General features: G+C 46.4%; 1 protein-coding gene across 3 annotated transcripts in view; it reads right to left on the bottom strand.

Annotated features, from left to right (window-relative positions):
* Positions 1-9,618, bottom strand: part of map3k4 (mitogen-activated protein kinase kinase kinase 4) — a 17,717-nt gene that overhangs the window by 4,940 nt on the left and 3,159 nt on the right. For all 3 annotated transcript variants that reach the window (XM_031876454.1, XM_031876468.1, XM_031876460.1), the window contains exons 2-16: positions 7,349-7,539; positions 5,774-7,218; positions 4,988-5,248; positions 4,565-4,717; positions 4,262-4,419; positions 3,925-4,041; positions 3,722-3,821; positions 3,492-3,575; positions 3,137-3,406; positions 2,898-3,047; positions 2,373-2,534; positions 2,053-2,186; positions 1,255-1,333; positions 1,063-1,141; positions 259-352 (exon numbers count right to left, since the gene is read on the bottom strand). In XM_031876454.1, coding sequence (XP_031732314.1) covers positions 259-352; positions 1,063-1,141; positions 1,255-1,333; positions 2,053-2,186; positions 2,373-2,534; positions 2,898-3,047; positions 3,137-3,406; positions 3,492-3,575; positions 3,722-3,821; positions 3,925-4,041; positions 4,262-4,419; positions 4,565-4,717; positions 4,988-5,248; positions 5,774-7,218; positions 7,349-7,539 — 3,477 coding nt within the window. The remainder of the gene's footprint in view (positions 1-258; positions 353-1,062; positions 1,142-1,254; positions 1,334-2,052; positions 2,187-2,372; positions 2,535-2,897; positions 3,048-3,136; positions 3,407-3,491; positions 3,576-3,721; positions 3,822-3,924; positions 4,042-4,261; positions 4,420-4,564; positions 4,718-4,987; positions 5,249-5,773; positions 7,219-7,348; positions 7,540-9,618) is intronic.

The following is a 9,618-nucleotide window of genomic DNA, read 5'->3' as shown; positions in this document are numbered from 1 at the left end:
CACACACACACACACACACACACACACACACACACACACACACACACTCAGACACTCTACAGACTAAAAGGACCACAGAGCTCACACACACAAAACACAGAGAAGCCTGCGTCACACATAAGCTCACCAACTACAGTGCAAAGACATCGGTACACATACAAAGCAGAGCTGATGAGGCATAATCAGCCATGCAGGAAAGAGTATTAAAACACAGTGCGCAGACAGACTCTTGTAAAAACCTGAACTAAAACCACCTACCTGAAACCTTCGTTATTAGGGATAAACAGATTGGGGTTTGGTGGGTCACTGTGGCAGCGAGGGACCTTTACAGGACGAGGACTATTCCTGGGAGCTGAAAAGAAAAACAGCAAATGGAAGGAAACTTTGTTTATAGGTTGGAAGAAATCGACAATGAATTAAAGATCACAAGTACCACCATTAATTCTGTTGTAGGGGGGCTAAGTGATCATGTTTTTACAACCACGGTGGTTCGGTTCTGTCACCACTTCATTGTGTTGCTTTACTCCGTCCATGCCAAAGAAGGACATTTAGTTCTAGTAGCAGTTGGTTGCCTACATATCTTAGTTTGCTCAGACTTTAGACCTTTTCCATCAAGAAACTATTTTAGCCACATTTGGTGGTCACCTGTTGTAGCATTATATTTCTATAAACAGTACTTTAGTAATGTATTAAATGGCAGGAACAAGGCTGTGACATTCTGCAGTTGGCCTGTTTTTATTATGCATAGTTTATTTTTCCCCCATCTTTATTTCATCAGTAAATGTTTGCTGAGCAAACATCCTCTTTTTTCACTCACATCCTACTTCTACTGTTGGCCACCGAGCGTCAAGTTGCTCAAAGGAGTCGGAGTAATCAGGGCTCAGACTAACAACCTCCAGGTCACGTCTGTGCTTCGTTGGTATGTTACAGTTGTGCCTGTTTTATGTAACAGCTTGTTCCCATGACACCCAAGTTATAAACTTGCAACAGAATGTAAACGCTGAAATAAATCCTGAACTCCAGAGACGCACGTCACCAACAAATCACAGAGGACCATCTTACCAATGTACAGGCCAGTGACTGGGCTATGAGGTTTTCCAATCACGTGTCCAATACATTCATTCATCAGAGCTTGTAGATTCTGCAGAAAGACATAAGTTCACAGTCAATAGATAACAAACACAACATATTCAAACCAGGCTTGTTGTGCAATTTTTTAGAAAACGACATATAGAAGAAAACGGGCAATATTACCAGGAAGTCATCCTCTGGCAATGCTGATATAAAGGCCGGTTCGATAGCCTGAAGAAAGTCAAAACCCTGAGTCGCCCACCTGTAGGTTAAACATGGCAGTCGATCAGTGTGTCCCCAAACTTCAGTCTGTACCATGCTGATACACATGGATTGGACTGTGTATCAGCACGTCTTCTACAAAATTCAGGTAATCATCAAAACTTTAGGTTGATACACAAATATGGAATGAATCAGATGCATGTTTTTGTTTGAGAATCATGTCAGTTGATTGTATTTGATTGTATTAATCACACGTCTAACAGTTGCGATTATATTTTGGAATATGTTTCAGTATCTTCATCCGTAAAGACTTGTAAGTAGCTCCTTGTGTTCTCATCACACGGCGCTCAGTAACAGTAGGTAATATGGTGGAATAGTTTTAAATATATAACAAAGATGACTTGTGCTCACTGCCAAGAGGGCCTATTTTTGTTTATGTCTCCAAAATGTTACTGCTGCAGTTGAATTCCATAAAATAACCTTAAGGCTTTACTCTGTACAATGTTGCCGCGATAGCTTGTTCTGGCTAAAAGCAAAAGCGTGTCTTTTTGATCAATAAGGTTAATGCCAAACCAGAGGGCCTCACTTTAACTCTCTTGCTACGATACGCCTCAGTGAGCACCAAACTCAATCCCTTAAATGCTGCCTCAGGAACACCACACTAGCTGGCAGACTCTGTGCCGAACCAGAGGGCAAAATAAAAGAAACAGAAGTGAACTACTTAAGAATACGCTCAATTGATAGAAGGCAAGGCCTTACCTGGGCTTGGTGCCTCTGCCACTCTCACATTTGGTCAAGACATAGGTCATCCATTTGCGGGCGAAGGTTATGTAGCGTTCCCCAATCCTCTGCCTGAACTCCCCCGACATCAAGCGCACCACCTCCTTGTGGTACTGCAAATTTTTGGAGAAAAAAAACGGCACACAGGAGTATATTAAATACTACTGCCTCAACTTCCCTCGATCTGATGACTTCACAATTAATTCAGTCCTTATGTGGCTTTATTGTCCCATTGCAAAATATAACCCATAACTATAGATGTGTAGCATCTAAAGCATGTGCTTCTGTGTTACAGTTACCTCAAAGGCAAAGTTGTAGCCCTGTATCATTGCCTCTCTGTAGTACTGATGCAGAGTGGCCGACTCTGACTCCTCCACCTCTGCCTCGAACTCTGTGGTGAACATGTACTCCACTCGGTCGATGGCAGTGCTGATCTTAATGCACAGCTGTAGCGCCTCATCCTGTGGTAGGAGAAGAGAGTTTTATTAGCATTTTCTAATTAAAAAAAAGGTTATGTTGAAAACGTAAATGTCGAAGCGATCGGAGGAAGCATTCAAATCTTAAAACTGACAGCACCATTGTGAGAACTTGTGGTCTCATGCTTCTGAATGTAACGGATATGAAAGCTTAGCAACTTCCCTTTTGAGAAATATTTCTAAAAATCTGGTCTCATAGTGGCCTGGTGTCTTTTTCACGTAATGTTAATAAAGCAGAAATTCAGGGTAAAGTAGGGCACCAACATGCACCTGTAGTTACAACAACACATAAAAAACAATAAGTGTTTATAACAGGTTAGAACTCATAGCGTGTGGTTACGCAAGTACCTTGAGCTCCTCCAGAGCACTCGCGATGAGAGGCTGACTAGATGTCTGCTCCCGGCTAAGAGTGAGCACATCCTCCATGGATTGCTGAAAGACCTTTCGCTGGGCCACCAGATGAGCCGACTGCATCACTATCAAGAGTATGTTCTCCACCTGAAAGCACATCGGACCAATGGGAGGCTTGTAAACACTGGGGACACACATGTATGTACACAGAGATTTAAATTAAAAATGTTACAAACCGTCATGGCTCTTAAAGTGTCAACGGTTTCCATCTGGGGGACCAGCTTGAGCAGCTCTCCGTCCCACTGAGCCCAGTCAGAATCAGTCGTGGGGTCTCCAGCTCCGTGTTTACTCATGAGCAGGTAGGCATCCTCGTCTGCAATTTCCTCGGGCTCTTTGGAGCAGTCTTTACCGACAGCGGCGTTGAGAAGCTGCAGGATGAGAGGCCGCTGGTCCATCAAGCCACAGGGGACAAACACTTGCAGCTCCTCCAAGCCTGGAATCTGAACCTGGAGAAAAGAAGAAGGAGGTTAAACGTAGAACAGAAAAGAAAGATATCAGAGAAGTGTAAACGTAACAGAGAAGCAACCGCACCTTGACATAGTTTCCCTTCTTCAGTGCCTCCAGGAGACAAGTCACCCCGTTAGTGAAACTGAAAACTGCAGCGACTTCTAAGTCCTGCACAGAGGTAATCAAACAAAGTGCGTGTCAGAACAAACAGTCCCAGTTCTCTGGTGAGCAAGATTAGGTCACAGATTAACTGCATAGTTCTGTTGTAGCGTTCTATTTCAAGGGAGTGAAAACTCTTCACTCCTTTCTCTCACCTTGCGAAGCATTTTGGCAAAGCCCAGAGCCTTCGACGCTCGCTCCCTGGCCTCGTGAAACAGCTCTTTAAGTGACCGACTCGTCTCGATAACTGACCGCCTTGAAGAATCAAAAAGGTTCAAAAATTACAACACCTCCACTGGGCCAAAAAAATTAAATAAAAAATGAACACACTGACTGAAACAGAAATTATCCCCCTTACCTGATCTCATCGGAGGCGGTGCTGTCATCTGCACATTCCCAGAATTCATTCCCACTCTTTTGCAAACCGGCCTCAAGGAACTCTCCAGTGGATTTAAGCAGCATCCCGGCAATATCACTGCAACGAGCAGAAGAGTCCTCCGTTTCACATACATCATGAGCAACACTCTCAAAAGGATAAGTTCACAGTCTTAAAACAATAACCAAGTGCCCGTATGATCATTGAAACAGGTTTCATCATTCCTCCTTAACTCAAATACAAACTTGTGAAACTATCATTTAAGTGAAAAAACAACAATTACATTTATCCTAGTTTGCTTTGCAGGTATGTGACTGACCAGAAAAGCTTCCCAGACTGGGCCTCCCCTCCACGGATGTAAGGAGTGATGACTTTGGTGAAGTTCCACTCCTCCTCCAACAGGTTCTTTAAGCTGTGAGATGCCTGAGGCAGCTGCTGCAACATCTGGATCCAACTGTGCATGTAGTCAAAGTAGACCTACAAAAACAGCGACAGACATCAGATAACCACAACTCACATTTCAACAACGCATAAAAAATTCACACGTTTTTCTTGCAGATGATTGTACACATTTAAACTCTGTAATTTGAAGAAGTGAAGGGGGAAATTTCAGGAGTCTTACCATAAGCATCTTGTGAAGGTCCTCTTCAAACTCATCAATATTGGCATTTGTCTGCAAGCCCTGAGCATCAGTCACCACGCCGCGCAGCATGAACTGATAATACTGCTTCATCAGAAGACCACCTTTAAGAACCTCCTTACACTCACGCACCAACTGTAGTGCACAAATAACACATGTAAAAACATTAAGATGAGCTCTAATATATACGACGTACCTGTGAAGTACGACCGTCTTCAAGGATAGTTCTGGATATTCTCACTATTTCTTTCTTTAAGACCAAATTAACTAAGCTTAATCATTGACTTAATAATATATACAGAGGAAGATATATGTTCATTAGACGTGTGCAGTCATTCAGCATGGCCTGGGAAGGGCGACTTAAAAACTCCAACACAAAAAGTGAGTGTTTCAGCAGCTGCTTGCCTGTTTGATACTGAGCAGCGAGGGCTCTCCAGCAGGCCTCTGTTCAAGTCGCAGTTTAAGGCATTCGTGGATGACGTTGAGAAGGACTCGGCACAGCACGAGGAACGCCGGCCGGAAGGACGGGAGGTCCATGTCCAGCAAATCCTCCCAGGAAACCTGGTCCGCTCCGAGCTCCGGGTGAGCCGGACAACTGCAGGACACATGGCGGGAAAGCTCTGGCAGGTAATCACTGTACAGCATGGGGTCTGGGAAGTCTGCAAACTGAGGGCGGAAGATCCCGTGAAGGGAATTCAGCATGTATTACAGAGCGCCATGGTTAGTGTGTTAACAGTTGGGTAAATAATACTGCATTTTCAAATTTCAAATTCACATTCCTCTTTGTAGGTTTGCAAGTGGAGGACAGTATGTGAACCTCCACAAACTCAATGGCAGTACTCTCCTCTCAACTCTGTTTTTCTTTTAATAGCTTGTGTTTAAACACCCTCTGTTGTTTATGGCCCGGGCTTCTCTAAGCTCCAAATACCGTTTCCTCAAGTGCCTAATTAAATAACTTAACATTTGCACTACAAACATTACAATTAGCTGCTTGACTGCTTTTGCTCTCCACTTAAGTGTGCATGTGAGAAAGAGAAGTCTACCTGTTCACTTATATAGAAGTATAGATGTATGAACATTTACTGAATTAGCTGTAATAATGATTTATTTAATGATTTGATTTATAGAGGATAAATAAATTATGGTAACTATCACGTGTGCAGATTAAAAAAAAAAAAACGAAAGCCTTACCTCCAGTTCAGGAGTGTGGCGGAGCAGCGCTGCTCTGGACCTCTGCAGAGAGCGGTCCATCAGTTTGTGCAGTCGGAGGATCAGTTTACGCAGCCCCATCTGTTTCAGAGCTTTATCCACAAACGGCCTGTAAATGGCTGTCGGGCGGAATACTCCTCCTCCCGCAATTGCCTCTGCACTTCCTGCCGTTGCAGCGGGGAGAAACTCCTCTTCTGACAACAAGCGGGCAAATTTAGGAGTAAAGGAGGGAGACAACTCTCCCTCTGCTACACGTCCAAACTCCTCCTCCTCCTCCTCCTCCTCCTCCTCCTCCTCCTCAGCATCCCTGTCCTCTACATCGCTTTCCGCCGTAAAAGTGGCTGTCGAGTCATCCTCCTCGTCTTCCTCATCTTCTTCGTTGCCGCGGGAGCTGCGAGGCGAAAGGATCTCAAAGACGGGCCACCCGATGCGGGATAGATCGTGGAGGCCCAGAACGGTGGCCATGACGCGCAGCTTCTGGTTGAGGTCCTGGGTGATGTTGAGCCACAGGCAGAGCGCCTGCACCCTGCCCTGGAAGTCTCGCGCTGCATACTTTTGATATTCCTTCTGCAGGGCCTGCAAAGAGGGGTACAACGCTTCCACTGACTCCAGCAACTCAATAACACGCTTGACCTGCTCAAACGCAAGCCGCTGGCGCTGAAGGTGCTCCCTGCAATCGGCGCCGGAGCCCAGAGGCTCTGCTGCGTTCATCGCCGGTGAGGGGTAGGCGCTGAAGCCCCAGGGGTCTACTCCACAGTGGTTGGTCACCGCTACAGCAGGCTCCCGCTCCTCTCCACAGACTAGATCTGGGACAATCTGATAGTCCTCCTGGATTGCTTGAGACCCTGAACACCGGGTCCCTCTCAGGCTGGCATAGTTAACCTTAAATTGCAGCACCTCCTTGATGATGTCGGGGATGGCCTGGCGGGCAGTGAAAAGAAAAAGGTCCTGGTCGCCGGTGGAGCGTCGGGCGTGCCACGCCTGCAGCTCCAACCAGATGACCTCATTGTTGTGGCCCATGAAGGCCATGTTCTCCAGGCCTCTCTGCTCCTTCTCCTTCCTCTTGGAGGACATAGACGTGAGCTTGAGAAGCAGACGCAGAGTTTCAAAGAACTTGAGGCGGTCGGCGGGACAGTCTGTCCTCGAGGTTTGGCGGTGGGTCCGGGCAATGTGGGGCATAGACACGGGAAGTTTGCAACTGCTGCAGCCCAAGCTCAAGTAATGCTTCCTGGGATCCATGTTGAGGGCACCAAACGGGCTCGACTTTGAGAGCGGGTCCAGCATGAAGGAGCCTTCAAAAGTCTTCTTGTGGTCTCTCTCCGTGGAGCGTAGCGTGGCCCTCTGCTTCTTGCCCTGCTTGTAGCTGTGCTCCTCAGGGGTCTCCGCTGGCTTGGGACTCTCTTTAGGGACAGGTGGGGTAACGTCCACTGAAATAAAACACAGAAATAACATCCCAGTCAGCACAATGAAGTTAAAACTACATGTAAAACAAGGTCAAATATATATTTTTTTATTATTTTACATATCTATGGGTGTCAAATAGATGATTTAACTTACCCTTGTTGGGAGACCGACCAGCACTCTTCAGCTGGCTGTTTCGTTGATGTTTGCCCGACATGCGTTTCAACTGGCGGGAGGTATAAGGAGGTGTAGTGCCATACAGAGCCTCCTCTTCCTCGCTGGGAGAGTCCCAGGAGCCATCCAATCCAGAGTTCTGTTGGGATGCATCTTCCACTGGCTTCGCCTGCCTGTCGGCATTCAACGACGACGTGTCAAAAACAGACAAACTATAGACACGAGGTAGCTCAGCATCTTTACAATACGCACTGTAACCTGGTGGTGTTAACAGCAAGCCTGATGGTTTGCATTGTGAAACTATTTCAGTCGTATCACGACGAGGGCAAACAGAATGTGTGTGCAAGGTCAAACAGCGCTGGGTTGTTTGTATTCATAACAGAGAGTGCAGCAAATCTCCTCTAATGCCCCGGTAAACAGGTCACTAAACTGCAACCAGACTGAATGTCTGCCACTACCTTCCGCAGACTGACGAGTTGTCTGTCCTCTGGAGCCTGGCTGGCTGCCTCCCAAACGTGCGGCAGCAGCAATGCTCTGTGCACGACCATGGCCGCCCAGACGCAGGATAATAAACTGTGGGTTCCCTGCTGGCACCCTCTCTTGGTCTAGGTAAACATACTGGCTCAGCCGCAGAGGGAGGAATAGTAGCCCTCATTAACTCTGAGGGTGAAAGTCTGCCAAGTCATCAACCATGCTGCACAAGTCAAGATTTATGGAGCCCCGAGACTCACTCATCAGTATGTAGAATGTGTTAGACTGTATGCACACGGCGCTAAAGCAAAACAGCATGTGTTTACAGTAAATCTGGAGCAACAATGAAGACGGTTGCTTAACAACATTCCCACTGTGAATTTGAGGTCATGAAAGACTACAGTAGAATATGTTGCACCTAGTTCTGCAGAGAGGAAACACTATAATCACTTGAAAGACTTCCTTCTGGGCAGAAAAGAAAAGAAAAAAAGAAAAGAAACCGAGAGTGCGAGGAAGCGCGCCTTTCCAGATTAAAATGTCACCACTTTGTTCCCTAATGCCTTTCTGAGGGGATTTTAACAGGATTAGAGAGACGGGTTGAACGGTCTAACCCCGCCAACGAAAACAAAAAGAATAAGAAGAGGAGGGGGCATTCTATATGCTTTTCGCCATGTGTCCCTTCCATCGACCATCTGGGTGAAAGGCATTCCCCAGCACGCGCCTGTTTGCATCTGTGCAGACGGAGTTGAAAGGGGCACACTCGCTGGGGGAGTGAGTGTCAAGGGAGGTGGGCTGATCTGGAAATCACTTGCTTCAGCTTTTCAAGCTGCCCACATAGAGAAGAGTCCTGACTTCTATTGCCCATCTGCCCCACTGCAGGATCTGTCTCTATGCACACACACTCACACACACACACACACACAGTCCCCGGGGAGCAGCTGTGTGACTCAATGCGAGGCACACAGACACCTGCTGCAAAGCCTGCAACTTCAAATGCACTAAAAACTCAGATGCAATGACGACTTCAGGAACATACACACGGCAATAACAATAACACAAACAGACTAACTCTTGCTTGAAAAAGAACACTGGTGTCTTAATGAGTGTGTTGTATGGGTAACTCTCACAACAGACAGATTGCGTGGCTTTTGCGATGCAAAAATCGAGACAGGTATCAAGAACCTGCATAGAGAAAGAAGATTGCGCCATCAACATCCTACTGTGTCAATCTAAAGGTATGATCAGATTGTGCACACATTTGTAAACTACCCATCCGGTGTCTGCAGACAGAAATAGCACATGCATGCGAGAGTGAATGAGACCAGGTTTTAAAAAGACTACACAGAACAGCATGACTGGATCACTCAGGAATGACAGCGGAACCGATGACACCATCATTGCCGGTTGTTTTGTTTCGTTACCATGAGACACTTCGTGCACAGATTGTGTTTTGCTGCAGTAAAGACTGCGCAAATTCCTCTTTTTTAATTATTTCCCCTAAAAACCGACTCGCAGGCCACACAGAGAAAGTTACAGGCCTGCAATGCCCTGCAGTTATCCATAGCAGCGGCACTACGGTCTTCAAGCTGTCCCCGGTGAATAATCACTGCAGATGGTGTCTGGCTGGACTCAATGGCTCATCTGATGGCTCATTGGGGGGGCCAATAAAGGCCAATGGAATGCTACGGCCCCCAGGCAGAAACACCGAGTGCATAATAAACAGCACAAAATCGAGAGTCTTTTCTGTACGCAGTTATATGAAGGGCTGCCGGGGGGGGGGG

The sequence above is a fragment of the Anarrhichthys ocellatus genome, unplaced genomic scaffold, assembly GCF_004355925.1.
Source record: "Anarrhichthys ocellatus isolate YVR2014 unplaced genomic scaffold, GSC_Weel_1.0 scaffold3, whole genome shotgun sequence".
Classification (NCBI taxonomy): domain Eukaryota; kingdom Metazoa; phylum Chordata; class Actinopteri; order Perciformes; family Anarhichadidae; genus Anarrhichthys; species Anarrhichthys ocellatus.
The sequence above is the reverse complement of the archived record's forward strand: the minus strand, read 5'-3'. Positions and strand labels throughout refer to the sequence as shown.